Here is a 27,853-nt window from a genome sequence, read left to right as displayed (position 1 = left end):
CTAAGGTCAGAGGCACCCAGGCCTCGGTGTTCTTAGGAGTTTAATGACGGCCCTAGATGCAGACAGATAGATTGATTCAGCACACTGTCCTGAACCCAGAGGGCACAGAGGCAGAAAGACACCTTGGAGGGGAGGGGCAGATCATTTTGGATAATAGCACGTGGCAGCTGTATAAAACGGTGTTCTCGAGAAGACACAGTGTTGAAGTCAAATGCCGCAGACAGAGGTCCTTAGACATGGGAATTGGAGAGACTCTGAGGCCCTGCAACTATCGTCACAGATAACGGGCTCTGCAAAATCTATCATAAATGGCATCCTTTTTGGTCCCTAGAAGCAAAACCTCTCAGTGCACGGTCTCCACCGGCCCTATTGTCACCTAATTAAAACAGTGGAGCCTGGCATGGGAAGGAGACATTGGCCCCTTTGTCAGTCTATCAGTCTTTGCCGCTAGGCTCAGTTGAGCATTTGAACTGTTAATTGGAGCATCAGTCTCTAGTGACAGTGAGGGCTCAGTCTCACCTGGTGAGTCATTTGAATCAGATGCATGTCACAGTCCAGTGTTCCCAAGCATCATGTTCCTCTCGGATCAGGTAGTTCGGTCAGTCTGCATGCTTGGGGAGTTTTTTATTTAGACTGTCAGAAACATCAGGAGAACAGACCCTGTTTTCATAATGATTGAAAAAAACTGGCCTTGCTCCTTGGCCACAGGGCGTTAGTTTCAAAACTCAGAAGGAACAAAGTGCAGGTTGGGAGGGCCTGCCTGGGAGAGTAGAGAGAGTCCAACTACGGCCAGAGAGAGCAGGGGTGAGTCCTGCCCTGCCTGCATGTAACCTGCAGCCATTCCTTCAGAGGGCTGCTCATAGGGTAATGTGTCTAAAATACCTTCCCGGGTGTCAGGCTCAGAGGAGGGGCTTAATAAATGACAGCAGTGATGGTTACCATCCTCAGATGGGTAACGTGTCACGTGGATCCTGCCACCCTCCGAGATGCCGTGCTTTGCCAGGTGTTGCAGCTTGGGGGTGACAATAGGTAGTCACTCACTCTTCCCATGTAGACATCGGCTGCTAGGTAGAGCTCCCAGAGGAGGTAGGTGGGGGCAGGCTGTGCTGGAGGGAGAGTCCCGTCCTGCCAGGAAACCTCCTATGTGGAAACTTATTTCACAGATTCTTAGCATTTATAGCATGAAACCTCAGGTCAGGGCAAGGACCCTCACTTCTATATACTAACTCAAAAGGCCTGGCAGCACCAGTTTTTCCCTCTTTAGGGGTGATATTTGATCTTGCACTTTGTAAGTGTCGAATGTCTCCTATCCTCTTCTCTCCTACCTCCCTCTTTCTCAGTAAAGTGGAGCAGTATTCGTAACCTGCTTCAAAAAGTACCTGGAAGGAGCAATGATAAAAAAATCATATTTGAATGTATTAATGTATAGGTTTGCTGCCGGAAATGTTTTTTAAATAGGGATATTTTCAAGGTCACTAAAACTTGAGCATTGTGAGATAAAACATTCATTTATATGAATTTGGAATTGATGAGAGTCGTACCTGGGCTGGGCTCAAGTTCTTTGATAAGAAATCAGTGATGCAAGGTTGGGCGCAGTGGCTTACACCTGTAATCCCAGCACTTTGGGAGGCCAAGGCAGGTGAATCACCTGAGATCAGGAGTTTGAAACCAGCCTGGCCAACGTGCTGAAACACTGTCTCCACTAAAAATACAAAAATTAGCTGGGCGTGGTAGCAGATGCTGTAATCCTGGCTACTGAGCAGACTGAGGCAGGAGAATCACTTGAACCTGGGAGGTGGAGGTTGCAGTGAGCTGAGATTGCACCATTGTACTCCAGCCTGGGCAACAAGAACAAAACTTCATCTCAAAAAAAAAAAAAAAAGGCCAAGTGGAGTGGCTCACACCTGTAATTCCAACACTCTGGGAGGCCGAGGCAGGCAGATCGCCTGAGGCCAGGAATTTGAGACCAGCCTGGCCAACATGGTGAAACCCTGTCTCTACTAAAAATACAAAAAAAATAGCCAGGTGTGGTGGCACATGCCTGTAGTCCCAGCTACTTGGGAGGCTGAGGCAGGAGAATTGCTTGAAATCGACGGGCAGAGGTTGCAGTGAGCTGAGATTGCGCCACTGTACTTACTTCATCCTGGGCAACAGAGTGAGATTGTGTCAGAGAGAGAGAGAGAGGACTGTTGGTCCAGATTAGCAAGGTTTTGATTAAAGTTTTGACATGGAACAATTTTTTTCTACTTTAAAACTTAGTAGAAGACTGAATGATATCCTAATTGACTTATATCCGGAAGAATGAGATGAAATGGAAGCCCAAAAAGCACCCATTGTACTAAGAAGGGCCCTCTCCTTACCTGGGGAATATCTCTTTGTGATGTGATTCCCGACACAGTGGGGGCTTACCTTGAGGTGTGGCCTGTAGCTTTTGGGGAGGAGTGAATGAGGCAGTGCCCTCGAAGGCTTGATGCATTCACAGTGGCACATGGTGTACAGTTCGTGAGTGCTGTCATCATTGTCCCACTGTCATTGTTCTGGTGAAATGCTTTGGTCCTATTTGTGTTTTTTGTAAAATGATTCAGAAATGACTAGACTCGTCTTCCCGCCCATTGCTGACAGCCTGCCCCGTCCCGTTAATTGTCAGTTTTCTCTTCCTTGTTGGCAACAGAATTAGCTACATCCATCTGATGGCGCATTTTCGAATGCACACTCAAATAAAAAACCAGACAGCTGCCCTCATTAGCGGATTCCGTTCCATTATCAAACCCGAGTGGATCCGAATGTTCTCAACTCCTGAACTACAGCGTCTCATCTCGGGCGACAATGCTGAGATTGATCTGGAAGATTTAAAGTAAGAGGCGGGTGGGGGAAGAGTGAAATTCCTAGGCCTCCTAGAAAGCAGCTGCTCCCTTCCTGGGTTCCTTTTAGAGAGTTGCTTCAGGAGCCTGTCTCCAGATCTCCTCCTCCTCCTCCTCCCTGGTCACTGGCAGGGCTGCTTTGGACTAAAAGCTAGACAACTTGTCTGCCTAGAGATTGAGAAGTGGAAGCAGGCCTAGGTCTGGGGGTTCGCTGAAGCTCTAGGAGATGGGGTCAGAGGATCTGGGGTTGGCTTCTGCTTGGGAACAGCAGGGCCAGCTGTCAAATTTCCCACCCTTTTAGCTTCCCAGGGAGATGGGGTTATTAAGGCATGGACTTCCGGCTTTAAGAAAAGTTAGTAGTGTTCCCTGGGCCTGCCAGAGTGGACCGTGCCACCTGTGTACATGACCTGCCTGCCCGTCCATAGTGCCCCTCCGAGCACGTTGCTGAGCCCAGATCTGTATTGCTTTCAGGAAGCACACAGTGTACTATGGTGGTTTCCACGGAAGTCACAGAGTTATCATCTGGCTCTGGGATATTCTGGCCTCCGACTTCACACTGGATGAGAGAGCTATGTTTCTGAAGGTATTTTATTTATTACCTCTGCATGCGTGCATGTATTCTCATAAACCTGGAAGGCCAGTTGATGTAATAATTTACACTGGAGAAAATGAAATTATCAGGAGGACCTCAGACGGTCAGCACATCCTCTTCCACAGGCATGCCTCCCGGTAGGCCAAGCAATAACCAGAGAGGGGCTCGAGGGGCATGGCTGAGCCCGCTGTGTGTCCCTGGCTGCAGGGACAGGCCCCCTGCACAGCGCACATACCTGTCGTGCTCGGCACCCCGTCCTCCCCTTCGCCCATGCTGGCCTTGCTAACCTCTTTTTTCTTTATTTCCTTTCGTTATAGAAGTAAATGACTCTGCTTGGAACCTTACCTTATCTTAGGAAAATAGAGATAAGCAAAATTTTAATTGCTGTTCCTCCAGTATAGAATTGTCAACTCTCTACACTCCTACTCACCAGGGACTACCTCTGTATACCCATTTTCTCAATAGTGTAAGACACACATGTATACCCACACTGTCCCAATAAAACACACACAATTGCTTGGGCTGATATCAAGGTATATTTTTGCAAAAAGAGTGGCTGACGTTAAGTGGTTCCCCTGTTAACGGTGTCTAAAGTTGTAAGTGTTCAAAATATTCCCCTAATGCCACTGCAGTGTTTTTTGTTACTGACATGAGCAGCATGTAAGTGTTTTCTAGGACACTGGATGGCACACACACTTCTCTGTGTATGTGTTACATATGTGTATATATTTCTCTAAAAATGGAATCCTATCATTTCCCCACCAGCCTTCCTACTTTACAGAATATTGTGAACATCTTGCCATGTTCTGGGGGTAAATTTGGTGCCTTGAAATATTTTCTTTTGGAGGTTTGGGCTTGAACAATCTCATGTGGCCTCCTCTGTTGAGGCAACCTGGACAGTGTCACCAGCAATTAAAATGACAGCTGGTTTCCTCTCTCCTGGGTGGTCATTCTGAGGAGAGTTTATTTCTGTTGAAGAGGCCCTCGCTCAGTCCAGCAGATACACGAATGCCCCACAGGTCTCCAGGGATTCAGGGTGGGCAGGCAGACAGAATTCCAGAAGTTGATTCTGGGAGAATTCATTGAAGTTTCCCAGAAGTGCCTCATGGACAAAGCAGAAACTGCTCATCCTGGCCCCTCTTACAGAGAGGAACCAGTGTCTCATCATTGTGCAGGTGCCGCCCCACAAAACAGATGTGTTTGTGTCTTTGGATAACCTATCACCAAACCTATAGTTGCTTACCATGTGCCTGCCCTTCTGTGCAACTGCAGACAGGCTCCAGAGCCAAGCAGGAAAAACGTAGCCCTTGCCCAGGAGTGGACATGACCATACTTCTCTTAAATGTAAAGTGAGCAGAGCATCCAGGGGCTTCCCGTGTCCTGTTCTCCTCCCTTCCCAGGAGCGGAAAAGCTCCCCTCCCTCCTTTGAGCCATCTGCATTTGCAGCGGGCAGACCTGAGCTGGCCTAAATTGGGATGTGCAGATACTTCTGTGTCTGTCTCTTCATCCTTAAGACAGGACTAAACACAGTCCCAACACACAGCATCTGTAGAGTGATGGCATAAGGTTGCTTCAGGGAATGCCCGGCACAGTGTGGAAATACAAGAATGCTTCCTGCATTGCTGCTGCTATGGTTTTTATAATTAAAACCGAATAGGGATAGATCCTGTTAATACTCTTTTTCAAACTCTTTTTTGATCCCTGACACACATAAACTGTCTTTGGATGGTCTCGGGAATCTCATAACTATTTATAACAAGACCCAAACTCTCAGCTTGCCCCTGAATTTTAGAGTGCAGCTTGATGGTGTAAGTGACAACTCCCTGTATCCCCTAGAGAAGCAAGAACATTCCTGGCTACTGTTGAGTTAAAGTGAATGGTTTTTTAGGAGACTCCTGTGCAAGTTTATCACTTGAATTTCCAGGCTGGTCAGATGTCTCTGTCCAGGCATGAGCTCGCACATTTAGGGGAATAACAGGGGCTGCCATTTGCAGAACGCCAGGAGTTCCCCAGGATAGCAGGGAAGTGTGGCTCGCTGCCCACAGGCCCCACTTGGGCTGCCAGCACCTCGGCCTACTCTGCAGCCTTGCTGGCTCTGGGGCCTGATGATTGTCAGTGTGCTGATAGGTTATTTGTCTCTTGGCAGAAGGGCCCCCTGGGCCCCAGCACATAGACCACTCTAAATCAGCAGGCCCAGGGCTCAGTGACTGCACCCACGCAATACCCTCTGCGTGACTAAGTGGCCGGCAGGACGCCAAGTGCAAGGCCAGTGCGGGCCTCCCTGGCTCCCTCTTTTCATGCCACGCACAGTGGATGCCAGCAGCCTTCACCTCGCCCTCACCGTCTCCCATGCTCTTGTCACATGATCTCTCCATGGGGGGAGGGTGTCGGCCACTGCTCTGTTCCTCTGACAATCTCATGGGAGACCTGCCTCCTGGGGATGCCTCACCAGTGCCCTGGCTGGGCATTTGTGCTCTTCCTGCTCTGCATTCACACGTGTTCTCACAAGTGGCCAGTCGCATCTGCTGGGTATGGGTTTCATGTGTCTTAGTCCCCGAGAGCAGCACCTTTGACAGAGATGTGCCTTGTGGGCCAGTTTTCAGGCCAGAGCCACCCTGCCACCCCATATGGCTGGCTAGATAACAGTTACAACACGGTGACAGACAGAGCAAATGTGCACCGCACAGCTGCAAGGGCCTGTCCTGAAAGAGCAGGAGCCTGCTTCGTCCCCACTGACCCTGCCTCGTGTTGCAGTTTGTGACCAGCTGCTCCAGGCCACCGCTCCTGGGATTCGCCTACCTCAAGCCTCCCTTCTCTATCCGCTGCGTGGAAGTGTCGGATGATCAGGTACCCCCATGGGGTGGGTGGGAAGAGCTGGCCTTGGGTAGTGTTGCTTGACTTCTCTCTTGGTGGTTGGCTGCTGTGCCCACCGTGTGGGGCCCTCACCTATCCCACGTCTTGGCAAGGCAGGCAGCTGGGCCCCTCAGAGCCAAGTGGGGAGGGCCCCATAGTTGTCATGGCAGGAGAACCAGCCACCCAGGGAGAGCGCCCACGGACTCAGCCCTCTCTCGGCAGTTCCCTTTTCTTTCCTTCCTCCTACCTGGAGTGGGGGTGGGTACGTGCTGTTTTTAGTGGCGTCTGGCCTCACCAGGGCTCCAGATCAGAGGCGGCATGAGAGAAGTTGAGAGTGGGCTCAGGAGGCAGACAGGCGCAGGCTCAAATGCTGCTCCTACCCCAGCAGGCTGTGCATGTCCAGGCATGCTGCTTCATTTCCTCATTGGCCAAAGGAGAAGGAATCCCTTCAGGGTTACCAAGCTCTGTGTGTTCCGAGCCTGGCCCACTGGGGGCTCACATGAGAGTCCTACTCCCCGTAAAAACCCAGTGGCTGCCTCTGGGTGTAGCTGCCTCGCGTGATGCAGTGTGAGCCCCTGATGCCTCCTCGTGCAGAGAGTTCCACAGTCCTCGGCCTCCGTGCTTAAGGGAAAGTTGGCCCGAGTCATGGTCTGCCACAGGCCACAGCACTGGTGAGGCGGGAAGGAGTGCATTCAGAAATGTTTTGGCACGTAATGGAGTTTTATAGCATTCTACTCTTTGACAATTGGTTAAGCAATAATTAGCTGTTAACCAGAAGACCCATTCCCAAGAGCTTGCTTAGAGCAGGAATTCTCTGTGCAGGCCCCAAGGAGTAGAGGTTGCTTCTCTGGACTCAGCCTCTTAAGGCCAGTCATCTTGAGTCTGGGGCTTGACCTCGGGTTGTGGTGGCAGAGCAGCGCTCTGTACTCTACCCAGCATCCAGGGACTGGCCAGGCCTTCTCCCTGGGCTGTCGGCCTTGGCACCTGCTTAGGCTCCCAAGCTAGGCACTTCCCAACCCAAGGCCATGATATGTGCCTTCAGGATACCGGGGATACCCTAGGCAGTGTCCTCCGGGGTTTCTTCACCATCCGCAAGCGGGAGCCAGGCGGCCGCCTGCCCACCTCCTCCACCTGCTTCAATCTGCTCAAGCTGCCCAACTACAGCAAGAAGAGCGTCCTCCGCGAGAAGCTGCGCTACGCCATCAGCATGAACACAGGCTTTGAACTCTCCTAGCTCCCACCCTGGCCCTGCCTCCAGGGCTCCTGGGCTGCTAAGGACCTTCAGCTCCCAGACGCAGCATGGTCCCTGGGAGTGTGACCAACATGCCAGGTGCCGTCGGTCCCCAGACCCTCTCTATAGCCATGAGACTCCCCTGTGGCCTCAAGAACATTAGACCCACAATAATACCACACAGCATTCTCCGGTGATGCCCATGGCCCAGGGCTGCAGAACATAAACCTCCAGGTTCCACCCACGCGGCTTCCTGGTGATGCCAGAGGGCCTTCTTTTTGTTAGTGTGATCTTTTCGGGAGTCTGTCTTTCCTTAGCCTTCTGAGTGAGCTGTGTTTGAACGAGTCCCAGGAATTCCAGGAGTCCAGAATGGTTTTCGCAACATGGGTCTGAGTGTACAAAGCCTACTGCACGTGAGATTCTCTCCTTCCGTTTCTGAAATCTCTTACTCAGGTAAGGCATCGCCAAGCCTCTATGCACCCGACAAAGTCTCTGCCTCCATGCCGTCCACAAGGCCTCTTCCCAGACAACCAGGCCCATCTGCTGCCCAGGGAAGCCACGGAGCACTGTGAGTCCAAGGCGCTGCTCCCGCCTTGAAGCCACATGCTCCACACCACAGTCCTCCCCCTTCCTGCATCCTCAGCGGGCCGAGCTGCTGGAGAGCCTTCCCAGGCCTGTTGCTGTCCTATGCATTCACACTGGCATCTTGGTTTGGGAGAAGAAAACCACTGGTCCTTAGCAGCAGCCCCGTTTCCAGAACGCTCTGGCTGTTACCCAAAGCCTACTAGTCCCGTGGAGCAGCTGCCTTTGACTCTGCTTGTTTGCCCCACTTATTATCTAAATGAAACGAACACTAACCTAAGGTAGCCATCCCGTCTGGGTGGTGGCTTCATTCCAGAGATGGCAGAATCCTAAGAAACTTGGGTCTCGCCGCCCATCCTTCTTCAGCACAGGGAACCTGGAGGCCTGCTGCACTGACAGAGGCTCACACCCACTGGGTTGGTTTTTTCTTTTTTTAAACTTCATTTCTCTTCCAATCCATTGTGTTCCTCTGCCCTCATTCTTTACCTTTGTTCTAAGAACTTTACTCTAGATCCAGGGAGCTGAGGCAGAGGCCCTGTTGTGGTGTGTGTTGACAGCCACCCACCCTCTCCCCGCTCCTGCTCCTGCTCCTGCGCCACCGATATTGATGCTGGATTCAAAGCCAGGAAGGCCCAGTCCCTCCTCTGCTCTCTTCGAAGCTGCAAAACATTTTCCAGGAGCTGTCCTGGTGGCAGCAGAGCAGGGGCCACCCGTTCCCACAGTCCTTCAGAGGGTTTCAGCTGCATCCTGGTGTCCCACCCAGGTCAGGACCCTGGGCTTTGGAAAACTGTGTGTGTTCTACTTTGATGGAAACATGGCAAGGAATTTAAAGACAGCAATACATTCATATTATTTAAGATGTGTTAGTAACCTCTTAATTCTGTGGACTTGCCACTTTCTTCAAATGCTCAGTTCCTTTGAAGATTTCTGAATGTCTGTGCACATGCTGGGCAGGTTTGTGCATACATGCTGAGACCCCAAACTGTCAGCCTGCACAGAGAAGGTGGACCCTGTCCTCATTTTTATTATCTGAAGGTCAGAGCCAGCGAGGGACTAGGGAGAGAGTGATTTATAAGCACCAATATCAACTTTACCTATGTGGATTTTTGACAAGGAGGGGAGTTTGTAATTTCATTTAAGTTTTTCTTTTCAGCAGCTGGAAATATTGCACTATCTGAAACACTGAATCTCCTTTTGTAACTGGTGTTCACTGACACCTTGATGGCTCTTGATGCTCTAAAAAGTTGTAGGATGTTTTGTTTTTGTAGCTAACTTATGGATGGAGATGTGATGAGAGGCTTTATTAAATTTGTACTTCTGCATACGATGGCCACGTCCTGCATTTCATTCCATCATGTGCCTGGGTGGTTCTGGATTGGGGTCTGGGCTCAGGGAGCATGTAGGCCTTCACAGTGGATGGAAGATGCGGAGGGGCGCAGAGCACATGCCCTCATCTCCCCAGCCAGAATCCAGAACAGTTGTGTTTCAAGAAGTAACACATTTCAGATAAGCACCCTCTGTGGGCCTGTCCTGTGGGTTGGGTGTATATCTTTGCAGTCCATGTTTTACACAGTAATATTATTTTCTTTTTGAGGCTGGGTTTCGCCATGTCGCCCAGGCAGGTTTCAAACTCGTGCGCTCAAGTGATCCACCCACCTCAGCCTCCCAAAGTCCTAGGATTACAGGCTTGAGCCACCACGCCCAGCCAATAGTAGCTTTCAAAAGTGATAAATGTATGTTGAACAAACCCAGATAAGTGTCAGGAGTGAAATTTTACATCTTCTGGGTGTGCCGGGCTTCGTTCCCTTAGTGAGGATCACACTTGCTGTCACCCCGCAGAAAACACTGCCCTTCTCATTGCATTCCCCGGCCCAGGTTTCCTCGGCAGAAAGCCCTGCTCCGGGAGCCCGCGTCAGACCTGCCAGGTGTTTGCCCCGCCTTGGTGCCTCTGCCCTGATCCTTGGCAGCTGTGATGTCCCAGTGGCTTCTCACTGCTCCCCTGGCCTGGGAAGCCCCCTGAGGATCAGAGCACAAACTCGGCTTGTGGGGATCCAGTCAGGAAAGATGCCTCCAGAGGCTTGTGCCCTCTCTGGAAGTCAGATGTCTCAACACCAAGAGGAATTTGTGCACGAAGTCACCCTCACAAGGAGCATTCATGCAACTAAAAGAAAAAACACTCCCCTCCCCAAAAAACGCGTCGCCAGCCTCCAGTGTGAGGCACACCCACCTAAAAACTAAAGCTTCATTCTGTGACATTTTGGCTTTTACTTACAAGTTATCACTGCTAAGAGAAAGTGTGTCTTTATAACCAGGAAAAATAAGTGGGTTTTTAAAATTATTTAAATGGAAATGTAATATGCTGACAGAACTCACAAGTGCCTAAGAATATTTAGCTGGAGCAGAGTTTGAGAAGCGCTGGCCTCCCCTGTGTTCTGACAGCGGCAGAGCCTCCTTAGCCCCAGCACTGCTGAAAGCCACAGGGGCTGGACAGCTGGGTTCTCGCCAAGCTTGGCCGATGAGCAGATCCAGGGCTCTCTTGGGTCTCAGGCTTGTCTCCTGGAAATTTTTCAAATTGACCAGAGTGGCTGGAGAACTGTGGAAGTGGTTACTTCAGTGTCGTTTTCCAAGAAGCAGAGCGTGGGCTCTGGAACCACAGAGTTGTGCACACCCCATCCCTCCACTTCCTGCTGCACGTGGAGGACAGCCTCCCTGTGTGTTCATTTCGTTATCCGGAACACAGAATCCTGATATCCTCTCCAGGGCGTGTGAGGATTAAGTGCAGTTACATACAAAATGCACCCAGTGCAGCACCTGGCACCAAATACACATCCGTTAGTCTTCCACATTTCCTCACCTTTCACTTTAAGAAAACAGGGCTGCCCCTGACTCTGGAGATCAGGCTTGGATTAAGCTTCCAGAATGGCTCCTGCTGCTGATGATGATCCCAGCAAGGTGAGGAGATGCTGGATGGAGAACAGTTATCTGTTGAACTTAGGCACGATCCAAGGAAAGTCACATTCCCTCATCCACGCTGCCGAGTCTGAGGAGGCATCCCAGTGGCACAGAACAGAGGCAAATAGCATTTCAGCCAATAGGATCCAGCCAAGGGGTTTCCAGGCTCATATGACCCCAGGGCATCTCAATGTGCCCCACCCCCCATACCACACATACAATCACTTGGACTGTGATTCAGAAGAAGCTGCATGGCCGGGTACAGTGGCTCAGGCCTGTAATCCCAATACTTTGGGAGGTCGAGGTGGGCAGATCACAAGGTCAGGAGTTCCAGATCAGCCTGGCCAACATGGCTAACCTTGGTCTACTAAAAATACAAAAATCAGCCAGGCATGGTGGCGCACACTTGTAGTCCCAGCTACTCGTAAGGCTGAGGCAGGAGAATCACTTGAACTTCGGAGGCAGAGATTGCAGTGAGCTGAGATGGTGCCACTTCACTCCAGCCTGGGACACAGAATGAGACTCTGTCTCAAAAAACGCTGCACAGCGGCCTAGGCATTCATACCTCTCACCAGCCTTTGGAGCACGGGGTCAGAATGGCATCCTTTACTTCATGGCAGTCATCCTAACAGCTACACTATTGAGAGCATGTGCTCCCGAGCCCCAGTGAGTGCAGGTCCTCTGAGGGCATTAAAGCAAGCAAGAGCCTTGAAGCACCCTACGGCTGAGTGCAAGCCCCAGCTCTGCTGCCTACTAGCTGGGAGGCCAGTGGGAAGGTTCCTTGCCCCTCAGAGCTGCAGTTTCCCCTTCCACGAAATGGGGATAACACCACCCACCATGCAGGCTTGCCGTGAACCAGAGAAATGACCTGAATGAAAAGCCCCAGTCTGTGCCATCTGTGAGCCATCGGTGACTCATGGCTATGATAATTGTCATTATTTTGTTCCAGGGACTGAATTGACATCCCCTCTGGAGATTGTTTTTGAAGCTGCTTGCAAGGCGCTTTGGCTGACATTAGCAGGACATCCCAGGAGCCTCTGCTGGGCTTTGCTCAGACCCTGCTGCCAGCTCCCTGGCACCCACACCCTGGCTATTCCCGAGCTTCCGTTACGCACTATGGGACTGCAGCTCCCCAGCCTGGGGACCAGCAGTTGCAGTTCCATCATGCTTTTCTTACCCCGATAGTCCAGGTCTTTTCTGAGCCTTAGGAAGACTGAAAGGCTTGGGCATACTGGGATGGGGTCTGTATCAGCTTATGGATCTTCCACCGAGAGAGCCAGCCTGCTGGAGCCCACCAGCAACGACACAGAAGCCTCTGAAAGTGTGCCCTGCCTCCTTGACCCCAGAGAAGCCTGCGGAGGAAGCTGAAAGTGTTCACTCTGCTGCCAAAGGCTTCTGCTCCTTGGCTTTCCCAGGCACTTAGTCCGCCTAGATGTATGTGCAGGGTTTGGGTGGAGGGTTTTTTGGTTTTTGTTTGTTTTTTGAGACAAGGTCTCGCTCTGTTGCCTAGGCTGGAATGCAGTGGCACAGTCTCAGCTTACAACCTCTGCCTCCCAGGCTCAAGCAATCCTTTCAACTCAGCCTCCCGGGCAGCTGGGACCACAGGTGTGCCTCACCACAACCAGCTATTTTTTTTGTACTTTTGTAGGGACGGGGTTTTGCCATGTTGCCCAGGCCGGTCTCAAACTCCTGGGCTCAAGCAATCCACCTGCCTCGGCCTCCCAAAGTTCTGAGATTACAGGCATGAGCCACTGCACCAGGCCCACTATGTGCAGGGTTACCAGTCAGGCTGCTTTCTCCAGATGCCTGTAAATCTGGCTTTTATAGGGCCATGGCAGTGGCCATTGAGTAAAGAAAGACACTTGTCTGAGTGGCACATGGTTATTTAAAAACATCAGTGTTATGGAAACCCAGTGTCTTTGGCCTTCAGGCTGTGGGCACATGAAAGGGAAGCTGTTGTGAAGTCATTCTGGCCCTTCCAGGACTGCCCCTCACACAGAATCCTAAACTAACCTGCCTAACGCTGGAGAGGGACAAGTTCTTTTACAAAAAGAATGTTGTCGCCAGAATTTTTGTGTTGTAGCCAGAACTTGTGCTGTTGCAAAGAGCAGAAGCGGGCAGGCCAGCTCAGAGCCAGAGCAGGTGGCAAGGAGGTATGTCAGCGGCTCTGGGACCCATGCAGGAGGTGCGGTGGGCAGGAGCTGAGGTGGTCCTCTCCTCCTCTTGGGCCGCGTGAGCCCTTCTCTGCGTCTCTGGCTCCTGCGTCCCCGTGGACTGCCTCTGAGCCACCAGCCTTGCAGTTACGCAACCTTGTGCTCCCGGGGCCTTAGCCAGGCCGCCACTGCTGCATCCCTCAGACCACGTTCCAGCCTGACCCGCCTGCCTGTGGCTGAGTGGCCTTCAGCTAGGGTCCCCTCACTCGTCTGGTCAGCTCTGATGAGACAAGCCAGGATCCTGCAGGCAGCAGCAACTGTGGACACAGCAGATCCCAAAGAGGCCGCAGAAGGCCAGGCAGTGACCCAGGCCGGTGACAAGGGCAGTGTGGACTAGTGGTCAAGGCCACAGGCCTTGACCTTGGACCAGGACTTGCACTCTGATTACCACGCCCACCTTCAGTGACTTGAGGGTATGCAGCATTTCACTTCTCGGAGATTGCCTTTCCTCAGCTGTAAAGGAGTGGATACTAGTTCCTACCTGCCATGAGGATTAAATGAGGTCACATCTGTTAAGCACCTGGCAAATTATAGGTTCCCAATCAATGCAGTCTCCCCCTTTCTTCTGTAGCCCTAGGGCCAGGCGGGGTGGAGTTTCGGGTCAGAAGGTAACTCTCATTGCTGTTCTAAAAAAATTCCATGGCGCCTATATTCGTTTCCTGTGGCTGCTGCAACAAATCCCAACAAACTGGGTGGCTTAAAACAGCAGAAATGCATCCTCCTCCCACAGTCCTGGGACCAGAAGTCTGGAATTGAGGCGTCCACAGGCAGCACTCCCTCTGGAGGGTCTGGGGAGAAGCCTGCCCCATCTCTTCCAGCTTCTGGTGGCCCCTGCGAGCTTGGCTAAGGCTGTATCACTCCCGTCTCTCCCTCTATCCCCATATGGCCTTCCCTCTATGACCTCCTGTTTCTCCTTCTCTTAGAAGGACTTGGCCTTGAATTAGGGTCCACCCTGACCCAAGATGATCTTGTCTTGTGATCCTTACCTTAATTACATCTACGAAGACCTATTTCCAAATAAGGTTCCATACACAGGTTCTGGGGTTAGGACTTGGACGGATTTTTCAGCGGGGCACCATTCAACCCACTACAGCTGTCTTCCAGAGCAAGTGTGGCAGGAGGCGATTCTTCATGCCAGGGACTGCCACACGCTCACAGATCCTAAATAATCTCCTAGGGTGAGAGGGTGAAAAGGAGAATTGCTTATTCAAAGAACGGAAACATTTGGAGCTCGTGTCATCGCTCCCTCCTCATGCATGGCAGACATTGCTAATTGATTGCTGCACCGTGTCTTGCTGTGCTTTCAGCAGTCCATGGGTATGCACCTGGGAAGCTAAACAGGTTTGCCATTTCCTGGCTTATGTGTTGTCTCAAAAGTGTAGTAGAAATAATAATAGTCATAATTAACATTTACTCAGATGCCAGCCACGTTTCTTGGATTATGTCATGAAATTCTCTCAATAGCTCTGAGATCATCCTACTCATCCCATCCTAAAGATGGTGTATGGGTTGAATTCTGTCCCAAAAAAGATGCATCCTAACCCCCAGGACCTCAGAACATGACCTTATTTGGAAATAGGGTGGTTGCCGATGTAACTAGTTCAGATGAGGTCATATAGGAGGAGGGTGGTCCCCTAAGCGGATGCGACTGGAGTCCTTACAGGAAGAGGGGAACCGGCCGAGTGAAGGCAGAGGCAGAGGCTGGAGTGGGGAAGCTTCAGGCCAAGGAACACAGGGATGGCCAGCCATCGCCCGCAGCCAGGAGAGAGGATTGGAATATCCTCCTTCACAGCCTGGAGAGGGACCAGCCCTGTCAACCCTTCATTCCAGACTTCCAGCCTCTAGAACTGTGAGAGAGTGAATGTCATTGCTTAAGCCCTGAGTTTACAGTGCTTTGTTCCATCAGCCCCAGAAAACTAGTACAGATTTTGAAACCAGACAGATTTGTCACATGCCCAAGGTCACATGCTTGGAAGCGGTCAAACCGGGATTTGAACTTGGGCATCACAGGACATGGCCACCGCTGCTCAGCCCCAGCACTGGCTGCCCTGTCGGGGCTAGGTTCCATGTGGCCAGCCTCCTCACCTTTCAAAAGAAGCTACAAAGCCCAATGTCTGTGAAATCTCCAGATTTAAAAAGCGTTGGCAAACTGAAAACCTTAAACGCCACTGTTGAGGCCTCGGGAAATCCAGAGGGGCTGCGTGTGCATGTGGTTTGTCGTGTAGCTATTCCTCCCAGGGAACACCGCAGATGTGTCAGTCACTGGAGCCACACAGTCTCCACGGCGTAGAGCGACGGGTGGAGTCAGACAAGATGATGTTTCACTGGAATAATCCATGGACCTGTCACCTGGGGCCAGAAACCAGCCTCATGCAGATGCTCCAGCGGAGTAGCTCAGCACGGGTCAGCCGGCTGGTAACACAGCAGGGCTCAGCCGAGGCCCTAATGGTATTGGGTTGTATTAATTGAGGGAGTGTCTAGAGTGAAGGTGGTAATGGTCCTATTCTGTTCTCTGGGACTCACACCCTACCTGGAATCAATCCTTTGTTTCTCTCCAGGAACCACACTTTAAAAAGGATGCAGGAGGCTGGGCCCGGTGGCTCACGCCTGTAATCCCAGCACTTTGAGAGGCTAAGACAGATGGATGACTTGAGGTCGGGAGTTCAAGCCAGCCTAGCCAACATGGCAAAACCTCATCTCCACTAAAAACACAAAAATTTAGCCAGGAGTGATGGCAGGCATCTGTAATCCCAGCTACTTGGGAGGCTGAGGCAGGAGAATCACTTGAACCTGGGCAGCAGAAGGTTGCAGTGAGCTGAGATTGTGCCACTGCACTCTAGCCTGGGCAACAGAGCGAGATTGTCTCAAAAAAAAAAAAAATGGATACAGGAAAAACTAGGTCATATCCAGAGAGGGTACCATGAGGAGGGCTGGAGCGGCCATCTCAGAGCCAGCCTAGCTGTGTACCCAAGACACACATAGACGATGGGCTACCTGAGATGTCAGCAGCATCCCGAGGGCCCTCAGCCTCTGTCTTGGAGGGTGCCTTTGGCCTCTGTCTTGGAGGGTACTGGCTCAAGGGGGCCTCAGACTGCAGAGTGTGTTTGGGAAGCAGCTGCCCGCAGCTCTGGTCATGAAAGAGCGAGTGAGCTGGTACTTCTGCCCCCAGCAATAATGACAGAGTGACCTGGAGTATGGTCCCCGCGGCCCTTTCCAGATACAGAGTTCTCATTCTGCAAATGTGGATACCGGAGGGACACACGGCCTTACAAAGCCACCAGCAGGCCGTGGACAGACAATGCCCAGCCCACATTGCTGCCACAGGTGGACAGTGGGGGTGAGAGAGAGAGAAGATGGGGTGCTGGTGAGAATGGATGTGGACTGGAATTTCTAGAGGTGTGGAAGCCTGAGACATCTTGTGAAGTGGGGTGGGGGGCAGGGCTCCTTCATGAGGCGGAGGGTGAGCAGGCCTCTGGGTGTTTCAGAAGAACTGCCCTGGCAACGTGCAAGTACAGCTCCAGCAGAGATGCCAAATCAACCGTCAAAACCGAGCCACTGCCACCCCACAAAGCCAGAAAATGCTTCTGTGTGACAACTGTGGGCGAGTCGCCCCTCAGCCTCTGCATCCCCCACCACAGACCAAGGCCCCAGACCCCGCCAGCCCACATACTCCATGAGGCCGCCTTCGTGTGCCTGGACACATCGGGACCCTTGGGTGCTTCCAGGTCTGCCACACATGGTGACAATTAGCCACGAGAGCCCCTGGTCATCAGAGCCTTCAAACACAGAAACCCCGAGCAGCCTCTGTATTTCTCCATAACGCTGGTCGGCCGTAAAGTGATCTTGGCCTGTCACGGACAATTTTGCGAAATAAACTTGGTCAGTGGATCCCAGTCAACAAGACAGTTTTCCATCTGTTACCCACTTCCTCCTGCCTGTGAAGGAGTGGTGCTTTCTCCTCCTTACAGGTGAGGCTCTGAGAGGTGGATTGACCTACCCAGGGACTCACCAGGATCTGAGGAACTGGGATGTAAGCCCGAGCCTTCAACCAGAAAGGTGACCTCACTCACTCACCTGCCTTTCCTGATCGTCAGAGGCCGGGCAGAAGCCGCCTGTTTCCCAGAACGGCCGGTCCCACTGACTCCCCTGACCTGCTCCCATCCCACTAGGGACACCGTCCAGGGAAGGAGTGTATCCCACATGGGGCTTCGTGTGAAGTCTGCTGGGTGGCTTTGTCACCATTGCAGATGGTGCTAGATAAGCCGGGCCCTGCCCAGGAAGCCAGACTGCTAGGGAGTTCAGACTCAGCCAACAGACAGACCCAGAGGGCCTCCTATGCCCCAGGCCGGGTGCTGAGTTACAGCCGTGCATACAGTGGACACGGTCCCTGCCCCACACAGCTCACTCTCTGGTGGGGAAAGAGTCATAACTGATTCAAGGAGGAGGTGTATGGCCACGTCCTGTGATCACCGTCCCTGGCGTCTAGCGCCTTGCTATTCTGATGCCCACTCAGGCGGGCAAAGCTGAGGTCAGGAGCTGGCCGTTCCCATGCCCAAGGCCCCAGAGTCAGTGAAGTGGCAGAGCCAGGATTCAAACCCTGGTCTGCCGCACTCCAGAGCCCTCACTTGGTTTGAGCAGGCAAAAGAGGGGTGGGAGAACCTAGGCAGATGGCTCAGCTTGAGCCAAGCCCCAAGGGCTGTTCTGTCCCTTATCTGGAGCCCGCTGCCTCCACTGCTTATCCCTGTCCCACCTACCCTCGCCAGGGCTGCAGGAAACTGACAGACACACCCACTTTGCCAGTGAGTTCCCACAGCGTTTTAAAAGACTCGTTCAGGACCCTATAGCCCTGGTCTCCCTGAGGCTGCAGAGTAACAGCTGGTCCCAGGTACAGAGCTGAAAGGCAGAGCTGGATTTCAGGGTGCGCTGAGCAAAGGGCCAACTGCCCTGCACCCCACCCTTTAGACGCTCACCAGGTAGAGGGAGGCCGGAGGAATGTCAGGGACTCCACCACTTCCTTAGCTCATCATTCACGTCCCAACAGGCTGCAGCCTGTCTCCCTGCCAGCTAAGGCCAAGACGCAAGTGGGACAGCATCGGTGCCCACTCCCGACACGGCTCCTCGGCTACGTCTAGGAGCGGGTTCCATTTGGTGGTGTGTGGAGCGTCTCAAACCTCCTAATAGCCACAGCGAATGCGCCAGTGCCTCTGCAGCAGCGGCCAGAGTTCCTCGGTCTCCCCTCCTGGTCTGCAGTCACAGGGGCCACTGGTGAATAGGCTGGGTAGCTCTTCCCAGCAGGTGTTCAAACTCCAAATCTTGGTGGCTGGAAACTGCCCACCTCACCAAACTGCCATCAGAAGTGGTCTCCACCAGCCAGGGCAACAAAAGCCAGCTCTGCCTCACTTGAGAAAAGAAATGTATTGGGCTGGGCACAGTGGCTTACGTCTGTAATCCCAGCACTTGGGGAGATCGAGGCAGGCAGATCACAAAGTCAAGAGATGAGACCATCCTGGTCAACTAAAAATACAAAGATTAGCTAGGTGTGATGGTGTACACATTGTAGTCCCAGCTACTCAGGAGGCTGAGGCAGGAGAATTGCTTGAACCTAGGAGGTGGAAGTTGCAGTGAGCCAAGATCACGCCACTGCATTCCAGCATGGTGACAGAGCGAGACTCCATCTCAAAAAAAAAAGAAAAAAAAGAAAAGAAAAGAAATGTATTGGTGGATATTGAGGGCTGGAAGCCCAGGCCACAAGCAGAACGGGAGCCAGGGCAGTTCAGGGGCCTGGGCAGTCAAGCCTGAACCCGGGTCTCTTCAAGATGCTGTGTGTGTGAATGAACCAGCTCCAGCCAGTAACCCATCCTCTCAGTGCACGCAGGGGTCTTTAGGGAAATTCAGAGAAAATTCAGGGATTGAAGTAGACTGGGCAAGGCACTGATGTTATTCCTTCTTTTACATTCATTTGAATAAATATTTTTGGGCACCTGCTGCGTGCCCAGCCTGTTCTAGGCAATGGGATTCAGTCTCAGTTGTTTTTGAGACTGGGGCTCATTCCGTTGCCCAAGCTGGCAACATGGCACGATCTCCACTCACTGCAGCCTCTACCTCCTGGACTCAATGATCCTTCCACTTCAGCCTCCCAAGTGGCTGGGACTACAGGTGCATGCCACCACGCCCAGCTAATTTTTGTATTTTTTGTAAAGACAGGGTTTTGCAGTGTTGCTCAGGCTGGTGTCGAACTCCTGGCCTCAAGCAATCCTCCTGCCTCAGCCTCCCAAAGTGCTGGGATTACAGGTGTGAGCCACCGCACCCAGCCAGATTCAGTGATTTTGAGAGAGACAGACACCAAACCAGAAACCAATAAGATAACATCTGATGTATTGAAAATGAGACAAATAAAGAGCCCCGTGGAGATTGTGTCCCATGGGAAGAAGTATATCCTCAAAAAGAAATTGAAGCGATTGGATGGTGGGTCCCCAAATATCCGCAAGAGGCATCTACCCATTCTGGCCCCAGGGCAGTGATCAAGATTCAGATTCCAGAATTAGACTAGAATTCGAATCTAGCCTCAGCCACTTTCTCATCACGACCTGGAGCAAGTCACCTCATTTCTCCAAGCCTGCAAAATGGGGATGATCACTCTTCCCTGGTTGCTGAGATCAAATGAGGTCATACATGCGGTGCCTGCCATGCAGGGAGCATTGAGTTACTTCCCAACTGAGAACTCGAACATGTCCTGGGTACGTGTGCACGCGCGCACACATGCACACACACACATGCATGCACAGTGGGGTACCCAAGCTGATGCTCGCTCCCCAAGGCTGGGGGCTATGCCTGCCTGACCCTCTGGTATATTCAATTACGGTTTTACCCACATTTATTCCTCCTTCCTTCTAGGTAAGATTTATTAAAATACGAAATCACAGAAATAACCCTACTTCCTGACAGCAGCCAGCCCACAGCAAAGCCACACTTCCTTGAACCCTCCCCTAAACCATCAACATATGCCAAAATGCTACAGAATTCCTTGCACACACCCTCTTCCTGGGGCGCCCCATGGTTCCCTATGGTGCGCATGCTCCCTTGTTGCAACAAGACAGGAAATCTGACTTGGTTCCACTACAGGTGTGTTCGAGGTGGTCGTTGCCTGCAGGGCACTTTGAATTGTAAACCCAAAAATCTCCCCTGTACAAAATGTTTGCAGCCACCTCAGGGGAGGGGAGCTGGAACTGGTTTGTCACACAGCTGAGAACAGCACCCCAGGGAACAATGCAATCAAAGGGAGGTGGTTTCCAGAGCTGCAGTCCCTAGACAGGGGATGGCGTGGGGGTGCGGGATGTCACGCCATTTCTCATCGGCTTTAATCTTAACTTTTCGTGCTTTAATGTGAAATGTAATTACGGATTCTGAGTTATGGTGGTGAGCTCGTCAGGGCTGACTAATTAATTAGTCAGATTTATAAGTATTTGGTTCTCGGAGATCAGTGACCCTGATGTGTCGCCTGAAAGCTCTGAGAAATCCCCCTCCTGCTAGCTAGTTTTCTTGGGGAGCTGTGGGGATGGGAGAGCTGCTTTTGCTTTGGGGGCTGGTTGAGAGGGACAGCCTGACTACTCTCAAGCAGCCTGGAGACCATAACTGCCTCTGGAGTCCCCACACCTTTGAGATCTGTAAGGGCTCTGCCCTAGGAATCCAGAAATGTCAAATGCAGGCCACTTGCCCCACTACCTCTCCCAGAGGCCATGGCAGACGTTAGTAATGGATTCCCAAACCCCTCCCTGTTGAATCTGGACCTAGCACAGCCTGCCAGGCAATCACTTGGAATTGGCATTTCTTTCCCATCCCTGGGATAAGCCCTTCCCTGCTCTCAGCAGAACAAAAAAGAAAGGAAACTGGATTTTGACACCAAAGGCTGGGATTGAGGTGGGTTTTGCCACTTGCTGACTGGCACACTGGGATCATCACGCTACCTATTGGGGTGCCACTTATCCAGGAAAAGTTTCGGTGATAGTCCAGGATGAAAATCTCTGTGAGATCACAAACATGGAAGTTCTTTGTCTACTCTCAACCCCTGTACAAGATAAAGATGCAGCAACCAACAGAGGAGGAAGAGAGATGCCAACATCTTGACGGCGTGGGGAAAGCTGATGCAGTGATCCCCCAGGGGCAGCTCAGTGGGGCCGGGTTCATTTTTCTTTCCTCCTCTGCTGCCCTGGAATGGAAGCCAGGCTTCTACATGCAGGCTGGACTCTGCACAGCCAGCTGCCTCCCACAGGAACATGGTGCACCTTCTCCAGGCTTCCAGACTTTGTGGCAGGTGTGGGGGGCCTGATGGTTTTGGCTACTGGAGAGCACCCTCCCTACATGAGGGGGCTGGAATGTGGTAGGGGGTATCACCCTCCAAGGGGCTTCTCTTGTCTCCAACCATCCCACGGGAGGTAGATGATTTATTTACAGGCAGAGAAACTACTTGTCAGTTTCTTTTCTTCATTCATGTGTATTACACAGTAAGCCTTTGTCAAATCCAGCCCAAATTCATTGTAGAAAAATTAGAAAATCCAGACAAAATGAAAACGAACATGAAAACCACCCATCTTCCCACCACTGAGAGATACATATGAGTAACACATGCATTTTTCTATGGTATATAAACACGTGTATATTTCTGTTTAGGATCTGGATCATTCTATATGTAACATTTTGTAATTAGGGTTTCTTTTTTTCACTTAATAGTGAACGTTTTTTCATAGTAGTAAATATATAGACAACATCATTTTCATGGCTTTATGGTATTTCTTACAGTTCCCTATTGTTAACATTTTACTTATTTAATTATCCAGTTCCTGATTGTTGGACATTGGTTTCCAGTTTTTCACTGTAATGAGCTGCACTTTTCTGCACTGAAACAAACAAACAAACAAAAAACCCTTGCAGTTTCACCAGCGTGTCTATTTCCTGCACTGAAAAAAAAAAGGCAAACAAATACTCTGCAGGTCCACCAATGTGTCTATTTCCTTCAGAAAAAATCTCAGACACAGAATTGCAGGACTGTAAGGTACACACATCTCTAGGACTTTTGTGCACATTGCCAAATTGCCCTCCTGAAAGTTGGTACCGATCTCCACTCCCCGGAACAGTGAGAGAGTGAGTCAACATTTCTCTCTCCCTGCTGAAGTCGGCAGGTGGAAAGCCATAGGCTCAGAACTCTTTCCAGCTGCTGGGATCCTGCAGCTGGACCCCTGAGGGCCATAGAAATAGAGTTCTTTCTCTTCCACTCCCCAGTCAAAGCACCTTGAGAGAGTCCCTGGCTGGGCCAGGGCAGGGTCCTGAGGCCACCTGGCACAGCCACTCACAGACGCTACCTCCTCTCTCCCCACGTACACGCCTGGATGTCTTTTCTCAAGGCCTGCCGCTCACACCTCGTGGCGGGATAGCGAGCTTTTGAGTTATAGTGAAGCTTATTTCCCGCTACAGCTCCCACAGAGTTAACAGATGTACGCACGTCTGAGGCAGTCATGCGGCAAGAGACTTTGGGCCCAATCCTTTCTGTTTTGACAGTGTGTAATCGAGGTGAAGCCATAAATTTTATAAACAAGAATAAACGACCCTTAGCAACATATGTCTGCTCGACCCTTCCAAGGTGATTGTAAATAAAGGCACCTGCTGACCGGGGAGGGCCATGGGCACCGCAGATGGCCAGTGGTGAGGGCCGAAGGACCGGTGCCTTGGGAGCTTGCACTGGGAGGCATTTCGGTGGTGAGGGGCGGGGGAAGAGGTCACCTTGCCCCCACCCCAGGTCCTGAGTCATTGGACACCTTCATGCCACTTACGCATTCCATTCTCCAGGGTGCCTGTGCCCCGTGCCACTTTGAATTGGCACTTGATATTCACCCTTCCTCGGAGAGGGCACTTGTAGCTGTGGCAACAAGGTTCCTCCTGGGGGTTTGTTTTTGAGACAGGGTCTTGCTCTATTGCCCAGGCTGGAGTGCAGTGGCATGATCATAGCTCACTGCAGCCATGAACTCCTGGGCTCAAGTGATCCTCCCACCTCAGTCTCGAGTAGCTGGGACTACAGGTGCATACATCACTCCTGGGCTTTTTTTTGTTTTTTTTTTTTTTCAAGAAACAGGGTCTCACTATGTTGCTCAGGCTGATCTCAAACTCCTGGCCTCAAGTGATCCTCCTGCCTTGGCCTCCCAAAGTGTTAGGATTACAAGCAAGAGCCACTGCACCCAGCCCATCCCAGGTTTTTGGTACTCCCTTCACTTCCCCTGAGAAGAAGCCCTGCCCTACTTGATTGCCAGTCACACCCTCACTGCCAACTGTGCCAGGGTGGCCACCCCAGGGGAACCCGAAGACCAGGGTCCTTGTCTTGGCTTTGCTGCTGCCACAGGGAGCATGCTGGAGACAGATCCAAGTTCAAATCCAAGTTTGACCTCTTCCGAGGTGCTGTCTCCCTGTGCCTTGGTTTCTGAGTCTATGGCGCAAAGGTACTAATGTCCACTCGGCAGGGCTGTTGTGGGGAATATATGCCAAGCGTGCAAGGAAGGTGCTCTCCAAGGTTAACTACAGTGAGATGGTTTAAAAAGCTCTGGTGGTAGCCGGCCACGGTGGCTCATGCCTGTAATCTCAGCGCTTTGGGAGGCCGAAGAGGGTGGATCACGAGGTCAGGAGTTCGAGACTAGCCTGGCCAATAGGGTGAAAAAACCCCATCTCTACTAAAAATACAAAAAAAATTAGCCAGGCATGGTGGTGCATGTCTGTAATCCTAGCTCCTCAGGAGGCTGAGGCAGGAGAATTGCTTGAACCCAGGAGGTGGAGGTTGCAGTGAGTCGAGATTGCACCACTGCACTCTAGCCTGGGCAACAGGGCGAGACTTGTCTCAAAAAAAAAAGTTCTCCTCTCCAGGCCTCAGTTTCCTCATTTATAAAATGGGGCGATGATATCTGAGGCTGCATTCAGTCCTCATTGTCTTGCAAGGCCCTCTGCCTTTCACTTTGGACCTGTGTTGCTGGAGCCACATCCCCCGGGTTTGGTCTGACTGTGCCTGGTCACCTCTGGAAGCCACCTGTCTTCCCGACCCACTCGGCAAGCCTGAGGGACCAGAGGTGCTGCCAGGCCATACTGAGCTTCACATGCTTTAAAAAGGGTCAAATATGATTGAACAACAATCGCTGTTTTTTAGAGCTGCTATATCATGTGTGGGGCCTGTGGACTTATTTCTGAACTCTTGGAAGTTGGTATTATTATTCCCAGTTATTAAAGATAAAGAGGCTTTGAGTGGTTAAACCATTTGCTTAAAGAGATGCTGGAAGTGGCAAAGTTGGAATCTGAATTCAAATCATAACAATAGCAAACAACTGTAACAACAGGAGCTAACATTTGGCAGGGGGCAATATTACTCTTTTAAGATAGATGGAGGAGCAAGACTGAAAGAAATGGAATGATTTGCTCAGTCACCAAGGTAGGAGGTGACAGAGCTGGCCTTGAACCTGAGCCTGCCTGGGGCCAATGCCCAAGCCGGCTGTTCGACAGTCCTTCCCTGCATCCCACAACCCTGCAAGCATCAAAGGTCACCCAGCAGCCTCTCCCAGCCGGCCTCAAGTGCTCCTTCTCACATTTCCAGGCTGGCGCTATCTGACCCTGAAACAGGCTGCTGAAGGCGGACTTGGGAATCCCACCTCAGCTCCTGAAGAGGGTTGCAGGGGTTCTCTTAGAACAGGGATTCCTGCCTGGAGGTTCCATGAACTTCCTATGATTGGATGCAAATTCGTGAATATATGTGTGTGCATTCCAAAAGTGACAAAGCATGGCTTGAGAAGTTTCTGATTCTGTGGAACGAGAAACATGAGGGACGTCCCTAGAATTTCTAGGTCTCTGCAACCTGCCTGTCCCTGCCTCTTGGACTTCAGCACTATCTTCCAGGAGGACTCTCAGAGAAGACAAGAAACAGGCCAAGGCAAGTTAAAACTGCGCCACCCTCCCCTAGCTGGACTGACTGCAAAGATGCATTTATTCCAGCTTGTGTCAGTATTGCCAGAAGATTCCCAGGCCCCGCCAGAGGGGAGGGATGAGCCACAAACCCTTCCGGGCACTGAATTATGTAGCATTCATGGGGAATTTATTATACAAGGAATTTTATTCAATTAAACTTGAAATGCGTCTGGATTCTTAAAGGTTCAGAGGTGATCACGGGGACAGGGCGATCATAAAACTGAACGGGCTGTCGGAAGGCGTCAAGGCAGCAGCGAGGGTGACATTGCCACTGATGGAGGCTTCGGAACCACGGACGTTTGTCATTGGGATGTGTTACAAGTTCGGGCTGTGGAAATTACTCGGTGAAAAATGCACATTAACGATAGCCATGAAATATCAGTTAAGGGAAACTAGGTTGAGAAATGAGACAGCAGGGTCTATCAGAGCCTGGCATTGTTCGCCGCAGCCCAGGTAGTGATTAAAACGACTGTCAAGCAGCAGTGGGGTGGGAGCCGAGGAGCACGGGGCCAGGAGACACGAGGCCGCGTCCTGGGCCCACATCTTGGCACCGACTCCCCAGGACAACTCGGTTCCCCACCCGCAAAGTGGGGCACATCTAATGCCTCCTTCCAGGGCTGCTACAGGGTTCAAATGAGATCGTGTCTCTGGAACGCTTGGCTCAGGGCACTGCACATAACAAGCCCTTTCACAGTGCGGGCTGGTGTCACCGTTACCGTGGGCTTCTCTCTGAGGGAAAAGCCAACTGCCAGCCCTCTGGAAATGACACTAAACACCCAGGGAGCCTGGTGTGGAGAAGGGGGAGGTGGGGGAGGCATTTTCATGGGTACAAAATGTAAGGGAGTGCCCACAAACTTGGCGATCGAATAATATTTGAACGCAATATTTTCCGTAATTTTATTTGACTCAATCATAATTTGATACGACTCAGTCATAATCTGATTCTTCCAAAATCAAATTATGAAAAAATCTACGATAAGCAAGGGATCACAATTTTAAATAAAAACAGGCTGCTGTTTGTTTCGAAAGCCCGTGTTCCTGTGCAATGGGATTGATCGTTTCTGAGGGCTGCCAATGATGTGCAAACACTGGGGCAGCGGGGCTTCGCAGCCGTTTCTTGATTGCAGGCGTTTATTAACTTTTCCCACCAAGTTCAAAATATGGGAGGATATTTGCTCAGTGTACAGAAGGGTATGCAGCTTTCCTTTTGCCTCAGGCTCTTGATGGGGCTTTTGAAAGGCGCTGCAGAAGAGCAGCTGCTCCAAACACCCCATCCTCCCAGCCCCCAGAGCAGGTTTTCTCCATTTTTCCCAGGTTGATAGCACGGGAGAGAAACACCTGCCGAGCGGTAGCGTCTGCCCTGCACCTGGGTGGTTTCTCAGGGAGTGTTTGCTGGTGAACCGGGAGATAGATGCAGAGGCGGGGGTCTGAGAACGTGACTGTTAACATCCGGACTGTGACAGCCGATCCCGGAAGGACAGGACTTGGCAGTAGGCAAACGGCCTTGTTTCAAAGGTCATCACTTTAGGATGCCGCATTTACTTAAAGAGCTTTTCTTATCCTTTGGAGGCTGTGCTTTGCCATGGCTAGGCATGCAGGGCTGGTGTTTTATTAAATATATATTCCAGGAAGATTTTGAGGTGTGGACAGAATTGAGTGATTCGCTGCGAGCTCTTTAAACATACTCCTTGACCAAGCCTTAGTGACTGCAAACTCAGGCCTTTCCCATTGTTTTTTTGTTTTTTTTTTGAGACAGAGTGTCACTTTGTCACCCAGGCTGGAGTGCAGTTTCTTGATTTCAGGTCACTGCAGCCTCTGCCTCCTGGGTTCAAGTGATTCTCCTGCCTCAGCTTCCTGAGTAGCTGGGATTACAGGCACCCGCCACAACACCCAGCTAATTTTTTTTTTTTTGTACTTTTAGTAAAGCTGGGGTTTTACCATGTTGGCCAGGCTGGTCTCAAACTCCTGACCTCAGGGTGATCTGCCTGCCTTGGCTTCCCAAAGTCCATTTTCAGTTCCATGTGCAAATACTGAGCACCTACTCCGTAACAGACCTGGTAGTGACTATGGGGGCAGGAAGGCACTGAACAAAGCCCCCTCCTGGAAGACATTCACACACTCCTGGTCATCTACACCTCACCCACCCTGCCCAAGGCTCGAGAGGGCCACCACAGCCTGTCAGCAACGAAAGGATCCAGAAGACACGACTGTCCCTGGCCCTCCTGCAAACTTTGCAGGCAAGGTGGTAAGAATAAAAGCAAAAATATGCACATGACTGAGAATGTAATGTTTGCTGACTTGCGGGCAAGAAAGATGGCCGGAGTGACCAGCCTTTCCGAGCCCCGCTCGGTGGCCAAGGATGGGCAGGCACTCAGCCAATATGTGACGCTGAATGGAGTTCGCCAGGCATTTCAGCCCTGACATTCAACAAGAGCCTGCCCTTCCGAAGTCATTTCCTGCAATTAGCAGCCTGCAGTCTTTAGGTTCTTGGGGCTGCCTCTCTGCCCTTCATAAATATCGCCTTTCCCAAGGACACTGCTGGCACTAGCAGTGTCGTTTCATAGCGGGAGGGAGCAATGGT

The 27,853-nt window shown here is 51.4% G+C and overlaps 1 protein-coding gene across 2 annotated transcripts in view; it reads left to right on the top strand.

Moving 5' to 3' along the window:
• The window catches only part of UBE3B (ubiquitin protein ligase E3B), a 57,273-nt gene extending 47,827 nt beyond the window's left edge, over positions 1-9,446 (top strand). For both annotated transcript variants that reach the window (XM_012469118.3, XM_064379872.1), the window contains exons 26-29: positions 2,672-2,854; positions 3,333-3,444; positions 6,208-6,300; positions 7,349-9,446. In XM_012469118.3, coding sequence (XP_012324541.2) covers positions 2,672-2,854; positions 3,333-3,444; positions 6,208-6,300; positions 7,349-7,540 — 580 coding nt within the window. In that variant the 3' untranslated portion in view covers positions 7,541-9,446. The remainder of the gene's footprint in view (positions 1-2,671; positions 2,855-3,332; positions 3,445-6,207; positions 6,301-7,348) is intronic.
• The last annotated feature ends 18,407 nt before the right edge of the window (positions 9,447-27,853 follow it).

This window comes from Aotus nancymaae, unplaced genomic scaffold, assembly GCF_030222135.1.
Source record: "Aotus nancymaae isolate 86718 unplaced genomic scaffold, 86718_ANA_hifiasm-v0.15.2.pri h1tg000021l, whole genome shotgun sequence".
In the NCBI taxonomy this organism is placed as follows: Eukaryota; Metazoa; Chordata; class Mammalia; order Primates; family Aotidae; genus Aotus; species Aotus nancymaae.
This window is presented reverse-complemented; position numbering and strand designations above follow the sequence as displayed.